The 18534-nt window shown below is 46.2% G+C and overlaps 1 protein-coding gene across 2 annotated transcripts in view; it reads right to left on the minus strand.

The window, feature by feature from the left end:
* Positions 1–9445: 9445 nt before the first annotated feature.
* Positions 9446–18534, minus strand: part of LOC109517843 (SH2 domain-containing protein 4A) — an 18820-nt gene continuing 9731 nt past the window's right edge. For both annotated transcript variants that reach the window (XM_019873263.1, XM_019873262.1), the window contains exons 5-8: positions 17301–17339; positions 17157–17207; positions 15265–15472; positions 9446–10309 (exon numbers count right to left, since the gene is read on the minus strand). In XM_019873263.1, the coding sequence (XP_019728822.1) occupies positions 10086–10309; positions 15265–15472; positions 17157–17207; positions 17301–17339 (522 nt within the window). In that variant the 3' untranslated portion in view covers positions 9446–10085. The remainder of the gene's footprint in view (positions 10310–15264; positions 15473–17156; positions 17208–17300; positions 17340–18534) is intronic.

The following is an 18534-nucleotide window of genomic DNA, read 5'->3' on the forward strand; positions in this document are numbered from 1 at the left end:
TCCCACCTCCGCCTCCTCATCTCCTCACACCCCCTTCTCCCCCCCTTGGAGAATGTACGCCTTTGTCCGTTCCGCGACTGCCCGTCCTGGAGTCGGGCCTGAGCTGCGGGGGCCCGCTGGCCGGCCAGCATCAGAACCAGAGCAGAACTGAGTTTTGAGCCCCTGCTGCCGGAGCTCAATAGTCCCCAGTTAGAACCGGGAAAGGAAAAAGACAAAATGAACGCAACAGAAAGAAACATCAACAACATGGCCGGGCAACACCAGGCAGGGAGAAGCGTGGCCAACACAACAAAGACAACTGTCAGGACAGTCAACCACACAGCCCCTTACAAGTCATTTCCAGCAAGCATTTTCAGTTCGCTCTGATATAAGATAAGATAAGATAAGAAAACCTTTATTAGTCTCGCAATGGAGAAATTCCCAATACACAGCAGCAAAGTTATGAAAGGAAGAAGTAGAACAACAAAATATAGGAGCTGCTGGAAAGGCAGCCACTCTCGCGGCGCCATTTTGAAGTCAAAATAACAAAAATAATGCATCGTTTCCATTGAAAAATAACTCCATCAAATCAGTCTGAATCACTTCCTTGTATGTGGCCGCCATCGGCGCACTTACCATCACGCAAACGGGCAATTTTGTGCAACCAAGTCTCCCAAGTGCCCCAAAATGGCTCCTAAAAACTGATTAATAGCCGTTTCTTTTCATTGATAGCAATTGGTATTATTTTAGTCTCACTCATGTCCTTAAAAAACACTTTGAAATGCTTAATCTATCGTGATGGTGATAGAGCACTTCCCCCACACTTCTCATGCAATGGACTATTCCCTTTTTGTAGGAGTTCTCCCAAAGGAGCAGATAGAATTTCAAAAACAAAGATCAAGAGTAATAATAGAATAACAAAAATACTTACAAAAAAATGATCTATGAAGAAAACGAGGGCGACTTTGTGTAAAGCATCGAGAGGTGTAGCAAATAACACGTGAAGCACAACAGCGATTGAGGTCAAGAATCCGACAAAGACCAGGCAGCTCGCCAATCCTTAAATACACAGCAAGGCTTGATTGGAAACAAGGAACAGGTGCGCCAGCTGGAGGGAAACGCCCTCCACTCCAGCTGGTGCTGAACACAACATCAAAACATGACAAAGGGCCCCATGACTGAGTTTGCCTTGGGCCCTAAATGACTAAATACGTGCGTGGTAGAAGCCACAGTGGTATCCAAAGGGCAGAGCTCGTATATGGTCACTTCTGTGTGACAACATGAATGGAATGGGAAGCATTCAAAACTTTGGGCACGTCCAGGCAAACAACCATTCCCTGACATCCACACCTAAGGACAATTTAGAGTCTTCAATGGACAGCTTGCTTTCAGAAAGTGTGCGGAAGCCAAAGTAGCTGAGATTCAAACCCTGAACCTAAAAACTATGAGGCAGTCGTGCCAAGCACGAAGCCAGAGGGATCCTGCCTATTAATATTCATTTAATTACCCCCGAAACTGAGGGATGGATGATCGCTGTTCGGCGCTAATCTATTCGAACCGACACACATGTCACGTAATTCGCCTCCACCGCAACCAAGTGTGATGTGACGTTCGATACTTGCGCGCGTATGTGCTCAGCGGTGGCACGCCGATGGGTGTCGCTGTGCTGTTGTTTGATTTGGGCCTTCAAAGGTCCTCCCAACAAAATATTTTGTATTTCACGCAACAAATCATACTTGTCACAGAAGGGCATTCAGAAGACTTTTTTTTTTTAGTCTGGCAGGACAAACAGTTGTCGTGCATGCTGATTTGAGTTAATTTCGAAAGTGACACTGCTATTTACTGGCCTGGCCCGTATAATGCAGCACTCAGTCGTCACGAACTTTTAGTTAAAGGTGTGAGCGTGATCCCAAAACGACCCAAATCTCAGAGCGAGTGGAGACTGTTGTCACTTCGACAACAACCAAAGTATGAAACAAGGCCTACAGGATCGCACGCATCCACGCTATTTGTTTGAAATGCTTCCGAGGGGCTCTTGCCGCCGATCGCGTTGAGAGCGAATGTCTAACATACTTTTAGAGCCCAAAAAAAATAAAATCAATGAGACTCTTGTTCACCTTATTATTGTCGGTGGACTCTTATTAAACTGACTGTGATCTGTGGTGAGACTTGAAGTCGCTGTGTACAGGGAGGGATTGTTCACAGTGATAAAAATTCCTCGCTGTCATCTGTTTAAAGAAGATGGAAGGAAAGAAAAGAGTCACCTGGAAAAACAGGTCGTTGACGTCGACCTCGCCGCTCTAAGCGGCAAATAAAAATGACATCCATTTCTGCTTGTGCGAGTATGATAATGCCGAGGTGCGATTGGCGGCGTCGTGAATGTATTCATTTAATATTGTGCTTCTTTTGCGGCAAATGAAGTGCCCTGCTGATCTAAGTGTTTGTGTCAGTATAAAGAGCGCTGGAGTCAATTCGGTACTAATAGAGGTTCAAATAGTAGTCATGCCATCACTGATCATTTCCCAACTCCAAATATGTGTTTAAATATTTATCGTTCCCATGTTGCGCCAGAGATCCAATTGGGGCTTTTTTGTTTCATAAATGTCCATCCGCTTTCAAGTGAACAAGTCAACATTGGGATGGCTGTCACAAATCGCTAATTTTAGAATTAAAACGCAACAATGTACCGGTATACGTAAACGTGAAAAGGCTAAATTGTTGCACCGGATAACCACTGATGTGAACTAAGACGCTCAAGTTCTTATGCAGTGGCCGAGGGGCATTTTGTGCCGTTTAGCCACTCCCATTAATTCAAAAAATAGTCCAAAAACGGCTTCATGCTATTTCACCACAATTGATCACAGCATACTTCTCAGACTTGTGTGTTTTCAGCAATTGTATCTTCAACTTTTATCATGTATTGAGAAACCTATTTGAAGTTACAATTCAAAGTATAACAATAAAAATTCCAGTAATTAATGTAATTGCAATTAAATTAAGCTAAGCACAATAGCCATACTTCCAAAATCATCACTTTCAGGTAATTCCAAAAATGCCGTGTTTGTTCAACCATTAACATTACATTGTCAAAGACAGCGTGGCTTTTTAACACTTGATTTGTCATAAATGTTCTAAATAAAATCGGTATGGCCCGACGTCAGCACTGTGAAAAATCCAAGGGAGAAAAATCTCAAAGTTAAACAATCATAATTCAATCATGAAAATCCTAAAAACTTAAATAAATAATTGAGGAAAAGTCTCAAAGTTCAATAAAAATTGGAGACTGAAAGGTCATTCCATTGGGGAACAGTTCACGATTCCACATCAATGATTCCATTATCGAATGAACAATTGCTTAAATATGTTTAGCAAAAGCACAACAACTATATTCGTGTGTGTGTGTTGCCGCTGTGTTTCTGTGAATGTGTTTTGTACGCATCCCTCCTTCGCGGCCGAGCCCATCAAGGCAATTTATAGTGACGTGAACGCATCTCGTCTTCCCTCTCGCCTCCTTCCGAGGCGGCCTCCTCCCACCCGTGATGAAGCACACTTGGCCAGCACCTCCCAGGCAGCCTCGACAGTCATGTGCCTTTGTCGTCTATTCCTGGCAACCTCACATGTTTGATTGGTCACACTTCTGCGTGTGTGTGTGTGTGGTAGAGGGGGCTCTGCATGTCCTGTGACTCAGGTGCTGAGGGTGCCCCCTGGAGACAAGGGGAGTCATTACTGGTCCCACATGATGATGACGATGATGATGATGATGATGATGGACAACTTTCCGCCCCACCCCTCCCTTGGTTCTTTGGGTTCTTTGGCTTCCTGGAAGAGTATTGAATTGTCCCTCGCGCACATCAGAGCGTGGCAGGCAACCGCATCCACCACGCATGGCAACACCGGCCCATCGCCTAGCAACGCACGTCCTCTGCCCCAGGAGGAATTCGGTGGTCTCTGCTGTAGTCACACCATGCATTTCCTGGAGGGAAATCAGTCCCCCCCCCCACCCACCCCCCAAAAAGGAACCTTTACGAACGTGTGCAAATTTCAACAAAAGTGAAGCGGGAAGGTGGGTTGAGGGGGTAGGGTGGGGGGGGTGGCGGTGCTGTGGAAAAAGTAGAAAGTAACGGCGAAAACGTGGCAGCGGAACTTTGATTTTTGCATTCCGTGTGTTTTCCATCGTCACGGAGGAAATTTGGCCATGTGACCTTTTTTTTTCTTTTAAAAATGTCAAGCTCAAAAGTCAGACCCCCCCCCCAATAACAAGCCTTTAACGAGCCTTTGTGCGAGAGCAGTACGTCATCGCCATCGCCTCTGCGTGCAACTGCGTGTTTGTTCCTTGTCCGCTTTCCTCGCCCGCGAACGCCTGTTCCCACAGTATTCCCATGACTCTCTGCCGCAAGCCCCCCCCCCTTCCCTCGCCCTCCTCCTTCCCCCCCTCAGGGCCCAGACTTCACCAAAAGGCAGAGCTGCGTTGGCGAGCGGCAAGCTGCTTTAGCCCACCTTCCTCACATCTGAGAACCTCTGTGAAATCCTAATCCCCAGAGCAGGGTGAAGCGCGGGCCCAGCTTGCCTGACCTCTCCGGTTGCCATGGATACAGCGCACTATAAATAAAACAGAGGGGCTTTTTTTTTTTTCCAAGCAGTTTGGCAGGGCTGCGTGGCCTGCACGCTGGTGGGGTTTATTTTCTCTCTCTCCCTCGCTTTCTCTCCCGCGCTCTTGTTCCCTATCGCTCCATTCTTATTCTACACCTCCTTTCACTTCGACTCTTCATCACTGAGTGTCCGTCTTCCCTTTCCCCCCGCCTTCTTATCGGTGTCCATTCAAGGCTTCCACTCAGCCTCTCAAACCATAACGCCTGCCCGGTGACTTCATACTTGTCCTCCGTAGGCCTAACCGGTTAGCACTCGGTACGAGTGACCTGAGTGGCAACTTGGTCGAGATACGAGCTGTCATTCGGCAGATTTTTTTATTTCTTTTTTTTTTGCTTTGCCTTGAAAGCGGAAACTCTATGGGGGCAATGAACTCGACTCAGTTCACAGTAAGCAGCAGTTTGGCAGAAAGTAGAGGCTTGAAGTTGTTTGATGAAACTCCCCGTTGAAGGCTATTGTCAAATTAAACATAAAACAAAGAGAGTTACATGTCGTGTCCTTAAAACAACCGATCAACTTTGCCTTCAACATAGCACTGCTAGCTTAATGCTAACCTTTAATGGAAAATGCTATAGAAAGGGATGGGCAACTGGCGGCCCGCGACGACATTTTAAATGGCCTCTTCTTTAGTTTATTTCAATCATTTAAAATTATTTTTTTGATTATTTTTACAAACCCAAATGATTTAAAAAAAAACACTGTTAAACATTCAAACACGTTTACCATAAAAAATTGGGAAAATGTTCGGAAAACAAAGCCCAGAAGAATTCTGGAACATGTAAAATTACTGAAAAAAAAATCTGCGAATATCCGAATCCGCCTGGTGCCAATATGCAAACATCCAGGGCGGACTGTAATTTTAATTTGTAATATCACCATTTACCACTAGGTGGCAGAAATGTATTGGTTGGCTGGGTCTTACACTACAACGTGAGTAAGCCTAAATTCAGAAATACTGTTGAGAGGCTAAAATTCAAGCAATTATATTTAATTATATAATTGAATGAGTTGCAGATTAATTGAGTCATCCTTGTACCTCAAAACTGAAGCATTAAACCGTGATGCACAAACTGTTTCATTTTTTTAATTCTATCGAATAAAGTTAAAACTCTACGTTAACAAAAAGAACAATGTTAAAGGGGCTATTTCCCTATTAAATGGACATTCCAAAAAAAATTGCATTCTAGGGGCAGGATTATTTGCAAGGCACCACTGAAGATGTTGAAACCGAGGCCTAAAAATAAGTGAGTTATTCCTCAGTGGCAGCAGGGAAATAATTTGGTCACGGTTGTGGGAGGTTGATGGGCGCGGGAGGCGTGTGGGGGAGAGAAGCTTTGAAGGGGGTTCGACGTTTGACCGTCTCGCTGCCACGCAAACATGCTTGACACTTCATTCCTTTCCAGTTAATGTGGAGCCGAGTGCAGGATGTTAACCCTCCGCCTGCCTTTTGATGGGCCGCGCCGGCTGCTCGCACCACTTCCTGCTTTCACAGCTCTTCATGGCAGAAGAAGACTGCGTGGTCGGAAGAAAAAGCGGCATCCACTTTTGAGCAAAATATTGGAATATGTGACTGTTGGGTGGTTGTCGTTGCTCAGATTTTGCCTTTTTTTTTTTTTTTTGCTTAAATATGAGATGATGCTTGTTTTTGGCTTTGGGTTTCACTTGCGGAAACTATATTTGCTTTTCGGCGGACATGAAAACCAGAGAGCCGCCGATGGGTGAAAAGCAAACCATTTCGATGAACAAACATTTGATCACATCATACTCACCGGAGATGCTGCTTTATAAATATATGAATGTGTGCAAATCGCTAGAGCCGTACCAGTTGAAAGTTGGCTGCGGAAACGGCCAGTGAGGCCAAATTTGAAATCTGATTGGATCAAGAAACAGTCCGTTGCTAATAAAGTTGAGCCAGCACTACCGCTTGTGAAAGCCATCGGCACATAGGACTGTCTTGGCTCCGCCCCTACATTGCTTGAAACTTGAATGTTAAGCCGAAAAACTTAACTTATGAATTGCACATACGCTATGTGACTTATGTTCATTTTCCACTTGTGCCTAATGTTCTGGCCGGTAACCGCGCATCAGCATGTGACGCGCGTCTACCTCAGCCGGGGTTCGACGTTATGAAGCAACGTGACAAGGGCGCTGTCCAAGCCAGAGTAGCTGTCACCATGATTTGAAAATTTGGCCGTCACACGCCAGACTGAGGTCTAAGCCACATTTCCTCTATGAACGACACGACGCCCTGGCACCCGCGAACATTTCATAACGTTGCCGGGGAGACGGAGGTCACATGAGAAGAGCGACCCTCGCGTCGGGGCGCTTTGCGCTCGGGCGACATTCCCGAGGATTAGAGTCACGATGTTGTGTAAATGTGAGACGCCGCCCTTGGCAAAAGACAAATATAGTTAAACTTAATGGGGCCAGGATGCGGATGGAGCCTCGTAGGAAAGTCGGGAGCGAAACGCGTCTTGCATGAGTATGTGGGAGCGTGGGCGCGTTGCGAATGTGTGTGTTGACGCCGGCCCTGGTGAGCATGGAGTTAATGCAGGCGGGGCTGTGGCAGTCCTCCTGCCCCTCAGCCAGATTAATCATGCAGGAGAGACACAGCAGGGCCCCCGTTCGTTCCGCCTCGGGGTGAAGCTGTGCCCGCATGCTCTCCGTATCACATGGCCCTTGCCCCCAGGGGCGAAGCGGAGCGGGCGGGGGATGGGGGTGGGGGGTGTGGGGGTTATTGACGGTGTGCTGGAACGCCACAGCACGCAGCGAGGCTTTTATTTCTTTTCACCACGCTTGCTTTTTTTTTTATCCCCTCTCTCATCCCTCGCTTTCTTCTCTTCCCTTCATTCGCCCATCTGTGAGTGTGAAGGAAAAAAAACGGAGAAACAGACGTTCGTCTCCCCTGCAAGGAGACAACAACAGCGTCCTTTTCTATCTTTTTTTTTTTTTTTTTTAATCTCCCTCCGGAGGGCCCTGACGACAGCAGGGGCCTGGCGCGGTGTGCGATGAAGAGGGCTAGTGTGTCGGGGTGGAGGGGAGGGCTGCCGAGGGCCCGGCCACAGATATCTCCTGGAAACAAGTCCACGACGTCTCCGCACGTCAGAGAACAGCCGCGGCCATTGTTTGGCTTTTTTTTGGGGGGGGGGGGCGACAGACGCGGCGGCTCGGTTACTTGAGCACTTTTCCAATAGTGTTACGTGACCGTGGAGGAACGTGATGTGTGCCGCTAGAAAATGAGGCTTACTCTATTGGTTGAGGCAGGGATGGGCAACTGGCAGGAAAAAAATCGTACAGGATGTCACTACGTGTCAGTTGACGAGACCAAAATGCACATTTTCAAACAATGACATTTTAACGTCGTATTCAATGGTCAGCATCGGTCGATACATTTCGCGAGGTTCACATGAATTCACGGCCACTAAATTCAACAGCAGACGCTGGCACTGACGTCATGGGCCGCGGCATCGATTCGCCAACAACATGAGGTCGGAAGACAAGGCGCACATTTCCAAGAAAGAGCACAGCGCTAACAAAGCATGAAGGCATGAATGTGGAAATTCAATTCCGTTTTACACAAGTCCTGTGTAAGCATCCGGGTCATCGCGTTGGGAGTTCAGAGAAGCGTTATGACGTGATGTTTATACAGACATGCATAATTTATGTGAAATTGAATGTAAATACATTGCGGCATATCGCAGCAAATTAATTGCAGACGATAAGGCTGCGTGACAAATCATAGCCTAAATGTCCAGATAGCATAATGTACAAATATGGCTTCAAGCGGTTGTGAGCAGCAGGTATGACATCAGAGCAATTTGATTGGCTGTTTCGCTGCCGTGACATCATTGCTTTTGCATTCATGATGATTTTGACTAGTGCTTGCTCTGCTAAATTTCGCAGGTGAGTTGGATGGAGCCTATCCAAGTTGACTTTGAGCAAGAGGGTGAGGTGTAATACACCCTGGATTGCTGGCCAATCAAACACGAAGCTCATATAGACAAACACCAATTCGCATTCAACATTTTCACCTGCGGAGAATTTGGTGAATCTTCAGTGAACCTAAAAAAAAAAAAAACCAACAACATGTTTTTGGAATGTGGGAGGAATCCAAAGTACCTGGGAAAAAAAAAAAAAACCCACGCAAGCGTTGGGAGAATATGCAAACACCACACAGGAACCTGTTGACTGTGAGAATGCAGATGTGCAAACCACTAACTGCTCACCATCGTGCGGCGAGATTAAAAATAATGGAGGAAACATCTTCTTTGTCCTAAACAAACCACATCCAGCATTTTGCTTTTGGTTTCATTGAATCACGACATATTTAACGCCAGAAAGCAGTGGATGGAATCATTTTTGCTATAAAGGGGCTTCCTCCAACAGCCATATTATTGGTGCGAGTCAACTTAGACTTGAACGACAAGACTTCACAAATCTTGTCTGTTAGTGTACATACGTTTAAAAATTTGCATTTTCAAGATAGTTTGCCATCTGTTTTGTTCGTGGAAGAAAAGTTTGATTTTGTGTTGTGTGTGTGTGTGTGTGTGTGTGTGTGTGTAGCGCATGCAAACCTGGTAGCCTGCAAGTATTTTGGAGGAATATCCAAAGATGAGTAGACTGGTCAACAACAACTTTTAATCAGAGATGGCTTACGTGTCCCAAAACATATTTCGTCCACACTGATTTAAAAAATGACTTTACTCCCCCCCCACCCCACCACCACATCAGGTTTTTGAGATATTTTAATTGTCTGCTTTTCTTCATCATTCATTCCGGAGTATTTTTTTTTCCTCAAATAAGGAATGCCCGCAGATCGTTTGAATTTTAAATACATCCATTTATTGCCTTTTTGATTCAACCACACAAGTTTGCCATCCGATGCGCCTCATCATCATACACAATGTAAAAAAAACGTCCATTACATATCACTGTCCCTATAGAATTTTTAAAAAAATGTATGAAAAAAAAACCACACTGTACAAATTTTAGTATAGTACTGAGACGTAACACTGAGCAGAGTCGGATCACTTGGCAATGACCATCAAACCTGCCAGGGTTTGATCCAATGGGAAAGGTTCGGAATTTTTGGCACCGTCATTGGTCTTCAACAGGCCGCGCGGAGGCAAGGCGGTCATGTGACATGCCACAATAACGCTCACTGAGGCGACTCCATTAAAGCAAGGGTCCCTAAGTACCTTATTCCGCCTCACAGGATAAGATAAAAAAAGAATACCACACGTGATCTAATGCAAACCGTATCACAACGCAACGCGACAGCCGCATCAGACAAGTAACGAGCGCATTACGTTCAAGCATTTCCATATTTGTGCTTTGGTAATGACCGCAATGTAACAAGAGTCTCCATTGGTGGAGTTGTCCTCCCACTGACTACTCCGCACGGTCCGTCATTGTCCAGTGTGGCTTCTCTTTGAGATGCTTTGGGTCAGCGTTGGGGATTACCTGACAGAAGAAGTGGTGGCGACGCACAAGTGGCTCGGCTTGGTCGGAAGTGGAGGCTTGACGCCGCGCAAGGGGGACTTCGGGGCGGTCGGACCGCCGCTATCGACGCTGAAGGTTTTCATCAACTGCGCCACTCGGCTGCGCCCGGCATTGGGCGGCATGCCCGCCGATGAGACCACCTTGACCGAGCACGCCCTGCCAGGCGCTTCCGTTGCAGTGCCTGAAAAACAGAACAATATTTGTTTTAGAAGGAGCTTCTGCAAATAATAACGAGCATTGCCGGTGTGGAGTAGTCCCATTGTTGTGCTACAACATGTCAGGCAGCACTGACATCGACTGGGAAAGAGGTAATTAAGAGCGAGAGGAAGAGGCAGAGAAGGTCCCATACTAAGCTCCCAGGTGTGTCCGCGCAGAAAAGAGAGAATAAATACCTGCGGATATTTTTGTAAGCCCTTTTTATGTGTCGTTTAAAATGATATAACGTCAATGCTAATTTCCGTTAGCCCGCCTATGGTGTTCGGCATAATGTTAGCATTAAGCTAGCGGACCGGAAATTATATCGTTGGGACAAACATTTTGGAGTTTAAATATACAATGTTAAACTCTCGGTTGTTTTATGGATAAGTTTGACGACTTTGCTGTGTTTTCATTCTTTTTTGGATTTAAAAATTTCAGTCACAACCACAACCACATAAGGGCCGCATATCGCAGGCATAACTTTTTGTTTTTACTTTCACGGAGCGATGCTAATGTCATTTTCCCACACTTTCTGCCGCCCAGAACACCATGGGGAGTATTATGGTGTCAGAAAAGGTGAAAATAAGTTGTTAAAAATATATTTTAGGAAAAGCAGAGCACAACGCAAGCCTTCCACGATTGTTCGGAAAGCTAGAATTCTTTCAGCGACTCGTTATATCATTTCCTCTTTCCAAATACTACGCGCATGGATCTTTCTTCAGTCTCTCGTATTTTTTTTTTTTGTTTTCTTTTTTTCCTTTCCGCTCGCCTTTATCCCACTCCGGCCGAGCAGAGGTCATCCTCCGCGAAAGTGCAGCGGGGACACAGCTGGCCGTAGTTTGTCGACGTGCGCTCGTTGAGGTAGCGTGTTTGAGAGAGGATGTAATTGAGGGAGGAATGGAGGGAACGGGCTCAAGAGAGGGGAGAGCGGGGAGGCAATGGAGAGCAGACAGACGCTGCTCAGACACCAGAAGGCTTGAGGAGCCACATATTTTTAGCGTCATCCCCGGGGGACGCAGATATGTGAGAGCGCGCCGGCGCGTGCGTGCCTGCTCCGGGTGCACGAGCAGCCTCCACGCACACAAAATGGGAGCGACAAGCATGCGTCTCCGTCGGTCGGGGATTTGAGGAGACACATTCTCACGCCACACAACGACGACGCCCACAGGCGGGCTTTTTCTTTGAAAAATGAACACACAAAAGTAGGTTGCGTGATTGTTTATTGTTGTTTACGCTTTACCTTCGTTGCTTTGCGCGCCTCCCCGCCTTAGTCTGACCTCTGACCCCGCCCCCCCCCACCTCCCCCCAGTTCCTGTGTTAATGTCCTCTCGCCCGCGCCGCATGGGCCTGCCCCTGATTGTCTCGTTGTGTTGTGCAGTCACCACGGAAACCTTGGGCAGGCTCCAGCAATTGAGGCTGACACACATTCAGGCACGCACCGAGCGCACAAGGCGGACGCACACGCGGATATACACACACACACACACACACACACACACACACACACACACACACTGAGTGGCGGTCAGAGTGTGTTTTCTGTGCTCGGAGCCTTGGTGCAGGTCTGAGTGGAATACTTAATAAACACCGAGGCAGACAGCAAGAAGGAGTTTGTGTTGATTTTTTTTTTTTTTTTTTTTTTAGCGTCAAGTAAGGTGACAAAATAATTCAAAAACAACACACTCAGTATGCAGTATTCTTGACTGGAGTCATCTGACGAACAAATAAGGAAAAAAAAACAAAAACAAAAACAGGTCCACATATAAACAACCAACCGTCAAATGCATTGATTGACAAATCGGCCAATTTAGATCTCTCCCTCCTTTGTGCGTCGGGGGACAAGGGGATGGTGGCGAGTGGGTGAGGGTGGTGGGCGTGCGGGGAGGCGTCGGGCTATAGCGCCACTGACCAGACTGGCGCTGAAATTAAAGACCAATCTATCTCTTTAAAGACCCGTCGTCAAGAGAGCGAGCGGGAGCGAGGAAGAGAGGAAGGAGGTGGGAGGTGGGGGCGGGAGGCAGAAGTGGGGCAGAGGGCAGAATTCCCGAGCAGCACGTCTGTGGACAGAAGGGCAGGGCGGGTGTGTGTGTGTGTGCATGCACGTGTGTGTGCGTGCACGCCACTGGGGCCCCTGTCACTTATCAGCACGGGGCTGAGCGTCGCCCGGGGCTAGAGTCGGGAAGCGGCGCAGGAATGTGCGTCCTTCCCTCTGAAGGTGAGGAGAGAAGAGAGGAAAGCCGACCCGGCTGACAGAGAAAGGAGGGGGGGTTCTAAACACCAGCGCGCGCGCGCACATGCGCTCAAATGCACGCACACATACATGAACGGTACACAAACAGTAGCCGCTACAGATGCTCCGCATCTGCAAAACGGATTATTTTAAGCAAACGCTAACACGTGGCGGATTGACGAACGTTTAACACGGCGGAGCCGCTAATCGTAAGCCTGCTGCGGGAAATGGTTATACAAGTGTAAAAAGAAGACGAATAGCAGCTACTGTACTTTTAAAAGGCGCATCGTGTCGCCTTGATATACGAGGGAGTCAACTTCAAGATGTCAAACTAAACATCAAACAAAGAGAAGTTACACTTTTGTGTCCGCTTAACACCGGATAGGAGGCAAGCTAAGAGGATGACTTCGCCGTTATTTACTTGGTGTTTCCAATCACCTCGTGTCATAGAGTTTATTCCGTCCCTGCGGACGGTGCATACAAGTGCTCTTCCTTTGTCCCAAGCATCTTTTGACACTCGCGGCTCACGTGACAGGTCACACTTCCTGCCGCGGGCAAACAGGAATGGTTGTCACGACCCGCATGCAAACACAAACAGCTGAGGCATTGAGCGTTGCCGGCCACCTCTTCCCCTCAGAACGAGCTTCCTGCCATTGTCAAGGACACTCGCATTCGTTCAGTATATTCCCTGTCCGGAGTGGAGACATATATCGGGCTGCGCGTACGGACGCGTGTCAACTACCTCCAGCCTGCAGCTGTTCTTCTCCACTTTTTCAGTGAGCGCCTGGAAATGCGGGTCTGCTCCAGACACATTTTTTTATAGTCATCTTTCGTCTTGGACCAGGAGTTGTCCTGAGTTCTGCCAATATCCACCAACTCGTTTTCATCAAATGTGGTTTTTTTGGGGGGGGGGGGTTGTAAATAATATCACTTTCCCAGCAATTGTTATTGTATCATTTTTGTCACGACTGACTTTGGGACACACTTGCAAAGCCACGCCGCTGTGAATAACAGCCAGTCTCTCTTAGCTATTCCATTACGTCTGATGTCGAGAGAAGAAAAAAAATGAGATGAATGTGATGTAGGAAGAGCATTCTTCCAGCAGAGGGATCGTAAGGAAACAGGCTCCCTCTCCAACTGGACTTTTCCTTCTACAGTATCATTGTTTTCCCACTTGGTGGTGCTAATTTCAAACTGACAAGCAGAATTATTTGGGGATGAGTCTTGCCTGGAGTGGAGAGAATTTGCTGCTGCTCATACAGGAAGTCTGCAAAAGGAACTGTCAAGTCTGTTCGCCAGCCAATCACAAGGCACAAATATCCAAACAATCACACGCTTACATTTACCCGTATAGACTATGAAATCTTTTTTTGACACTATTTACTGCTATTTATTGTGGGAATGGGGAAAAAAAGAAGCATGTGGTCAGTTAGCACTGTCATGTCGTCCCTTCTTATCGCTACTAGGGGGCACACATGCGTGGGAGCTCGGCGCTGCGGTTACATTAATTAATAAATAAAACGCCTCAAAAGTACTCAATTCACTTTAACTTTTCAGACTGATGACTTTTCTCAGCATTCACACGCAAATCCCACCGCAAGTACAATTTCTAGTGGTAAATCTAAATGTACAAGCCATGAATACAAATACCCTAAAAAAAAGTGTGCTCGGAAATATCACAAATCACAAGTTGTATTGGCTTTTTCCAGCCTCCAGGCAAGTCTGGTTTGACTTTGCCACTCCATAAAGATTCTGGGAGGCTGAGGTACTATTTGGCCGGAACATAAGCTGGAAAAAGAGGAAATAAATCCTTCTACAGCTGCATTACGGCGAACCTTTGCGTAGGCGGCTCCCGCTCAGCACTTCCAATTGGAGCCATGTTGTTGCTTCGGTGGCGACGCAGTGACGTCAGCTTTCTGTGTTTTCAGTCTTTCGCCACTATGAGACGTCCAATTACAAATGGAATAAAACTCCACTGTGGCAGACATGTTGGAAAATGTGTCCTGGATAGTCCCAGTTCAGGATTTTTGTTTTTAAACTCCGTATTAATACCTCATATTTTATCCTCTTGTGATTAGAGAACAATGTAGCCCTTTATAGGGGAAGAAATATATTTGGCAACTTAAATTTGAGCATAAATGGTAGCCACAGGCCTCGCTACAAATCACTTATCCCAGCAAAGAAAGGGAATAGTAAGAATGAAATATGATATGATGAAATATAACAAAGAAAATACACTATACCTGATTACCACAATTATAAAGTATTTAGATAGATAATGTAAACATTGGATAGTTGAGCACAGCAAATACAATCATACTCAGATGCACATATTCTTTATCCTCTGCAAAAAAAAAAGGACTAATATTACTATGACAAACTGAAGTTGCGGATCTTTGTGTTTGCATGACTGAATCATATTGCCCCCCAGTGGCCAAGTCACACAAGCCAGCGGCTGCAATTAATCATGTTGCACAAACCCTTGAATCATTTACATTCTATTTCATTAATTTATTTTGGCATGTTTATACAAATCGAGCGTTTTCAATCTTTTTAGCGGTGACAGATAATTTGAGACACAAGCGGGCTCGTGGCCCATCCGATATTATGATTCAATATCTGAAGGGTCATTGCGGGGCCTTGGGAGCCCCTTGAGTGCTCATAATCTTGACCTTCGTGTCCTTTCCCATGAAGCAATGCTCACTCACCTTTGCCTTGCCGTGACTCCTCAATCTTCTCAAAGTCCCGTGACTGCAAGTGCACGTTGGAAGCTGCCGTCGTCCGAGAGGGCGCCACGCCGGCCTGCCTCAGATTTGCGACCTCGGGTCTCGCATTGACGGGTCCCGGCGCCGCGCTGGCGGTAGCGGGCCTCACGATGACAGCGTTGCTTCTCCTGGGAAGCCTGGGCTTCTCTTCCTGAAGAGGGAGGGGGAAAAAAAATTAAATGTTGGGAGGAAGACAACAAGTGTAGACAGGTAAATCATGTACAGTTGAATCACTTCCACTGTGATGACTCATCCAACTGCCCTTCTCTACAGTAACGAAGGACACAAACAGCCCGATGACCACTAATTAAGGCTTTAATTATATGCTGGAAGAAAATGATGAGGCCTTGGAAATCAAGCCGCCGCGCTATAATCTTTCACGCTGATCTTGCGCCAGTTTAATCAACAATTTCACTTCCTCGCCTCTTAATCAGATGGACAAACCTACAGAAGGCTCTGCAGCTGCAGCAGTCAACCCACTTTTTTTTTCCGGCAGAAACTAATAATTCTGCAGCGGAACCTCCACATTTGAACGAAATAAAGGTTGTACACGTTGGAAACGGACCACAATTTGTGATCGAGGCTTCACAGGTCAGTCACACACAAAAAAAGTCAATTTTTCGTCTCGCGTGACATGTCAGAAAAGCTCATGAAACTCGGCTGAGGGGTTCAATTGAAAGCCTACTCCAATTTTTGCTTGACTTCTGTTCAAACTAGCCATGCAAAAAAATCAGTTAAAAATTGCACGATATTACACTGAGTGACACGCCGAGATGTCAAAAGATGGTACCTCATACTTTTATTGCTTTTGCCTGAGCAGGAAAAAAAAAGTGAATACTGGAAGTCAGGTTTAAGAATAAAACGTGCCAAAGAGTGAATGAGTGGGTCTTCACTGCATCTATTTCAGTTGCTTCTTATGGGAACCATTTTAAGAGGCCAATGAGCATTTGGAGTTAAAAATTCTGGAGGGGGGAAAAAAAAAAGATGTTCGCCAAACTATTCTAATGCGTCCATGCTAAATGCATCAGCATGGCTTGAGGAACAAATGAAGGAGAACAGAGATTTCGACTCGCCCTAAAAACCTCTGGGGACATTCCCGCCATCCCATCCATCTGCGAGTGACGCGTCCCACTAATTCCCCGATCAAGTTCATCAACCATCTGTTCTTGGGCGGCCCAAATATCCCGCCTCGCCTCTTTTCCTTCAGCTTCTTCTGCCTGTGTGTGTGTGTGTGCGTGTGTGCGTGTGTCACCTGCACGGGTGAAGCGTGCAGTATTAAAAAGTGAGGCAGCGAAAAGTCATTCTCCCCCGGCTTGGGGGTGCAGTCGAGTTCAGCTGTTCCAAATGCAGAAAGCTATGCAGCGCTCTCGGTAGAGCCCGGCGCGTGAAAAGTAGAGTGCCGGGAGAAAGGTGATATGCAAAGACGCGGCGAGTGAAAGGACCACAAGCTGAACCACAGCTTCCTGTTATTGGCAAGGAAGTGAAAACGATCTGATAAGACCCAGCCGCTGGGGGGCAGTGCCCTCCCCTGGGGGTGCACTGTTCCCCAGTGCCGGTCCCAAGCCCGGAGAAATGGGGAGGGTTGCGTCAGGAATGGCATCCGGCGTAAAACTTTTGCCAAGACGACCATGCGAGTTGGTAGGACGGTTTACAGGGGCGGATGGAAATTACTGACTCGCTGTGGCGACCCCTGAATAGGGACGTGCCGAAAGGAGAAGAAGAAGAAGAAGAAAGTATTTTTTTAAATAAATTCCCAGCATAGATAATAAATAATCATAAACTATTACAGTACATCTTAAGCGCGTTAAACTGTGTGCATTTATCCCTCCAAATACCTTGTGTGCAGTTGCAGACGCGGATGCTGGTGAATGCTCACTCACTGACACCTGTGGGCGCAACAAAGACATTACACGAGGGTTGCGCATGACGTAATTCAAGCGCCGGACACACAAAGACATCAGGGCAATATGGCAACTCACCGCCAGGGGGTGTAAAGTGCTCGCCTCCTCATATTTGGCCTAGTGGGACGACACGAAACACTTCATTTTATTATTTGAGTGTGTTCACAAAGAAACTGTGAGAATGCTTTTCGGACGTGGACTGTTCAGCGGCCTCATCCACGACTGAAAACCACGACGACCATGTTACAAAATAAAATACAAAAAACGCAAAGAATGAATACAAGAATCATAGTTAATCACATCAATTCCGAACCTCGACTCTACATTATTGCAGTTCACAATCAACATGTATCTTATAGCATGACCAAAACCATCCTCATTTGCTAGCTATGAAGCCAAAGAGATAGCTAGTTTTTGCTGTTCTGGGAGTGGCCCAAAAAATACTTTTACAAGTTGAAAAAGGCAACCAGCTGACTTAGTTAGGCTCACAAGTTTTTCTGGAATAAGTCGCCCTGAAACTGTACTTTCAATAATACCTGACATTCATCCTCTCCTGCAATCAACTCCGTGTAATTATGAATTGCATTGTCTCAAGCAGCTTTGTTCAACAGAAAATGACGACATCACTCTTTGCCTTTGTGAAGTTCAAAAGAGTGTTGACTGTTAAATCTGACTGGTTAAAAAAAAAAAAAAAAATGAAGCGACCATAATCAACAGTGTAAGTGTCGACACAGCACGGGAGATTCTGAAGGCCTTTGGCAAATTACATTTACATGGTAACACAAAGAAGCTGAAATCTGATTGGACCAAAAAAAAAAAAAAAAGCCCACAAATTACTGAAAGCTGCCTCGCCAAGACAGATGTGAAATGAAGATAATAGACTTGGAAATTCATGAACGGAACTCATTTAAGTTGTAAAGTCCTGGCTGCATACGTACGTACAAATAGTATGCTACGTAGTCGATACTGAAAAGAAAAGCCTTTTTTTTTAATGTGTGCTGCTTGGCTACGTGCACAGGTTGCGGTGACAACCCTTTTTTTTTTTTTTTTTTTTTCCATACTGAAAGCTGCCTCGCCAAGACAGATGTGAAATGAAGATAATAGACTTGGAAATTCATGAACGGAACTCATTTAAGTTGTAAAGTCCTGGCTGCATACGTACGTACAAATAGTATGCTACGTAGTCGATACTGAAAAGAAAAGCCTTTTTTTTTAATGTGTGCTGCTTGGCTACGTGCACAGGTTGCGGTGACAACCCTTTTTTTTTTTTTTTTTGTGCCAGACAAGAAGGGGAAAAGGGAACCCGCACCAG

The sequence above is a fragment of the Hippocampus comes genome, unplaced genomic scaffold, assembly GCF_001891065.2.
Source record: "Hippocampus comes isolate QL1 unplaced genomic scaffold, H_comes_QL1_v1.1 scaffold59, whole genome shotgun sequence".
NCBI classification, from domain to species: domain Eukaryota; kingdom Metazoa; phylum Chordata; class Actinopteri; order Syngnathiformes; family Syngnathidae; genus Hippocampus; species Hippocampus comes.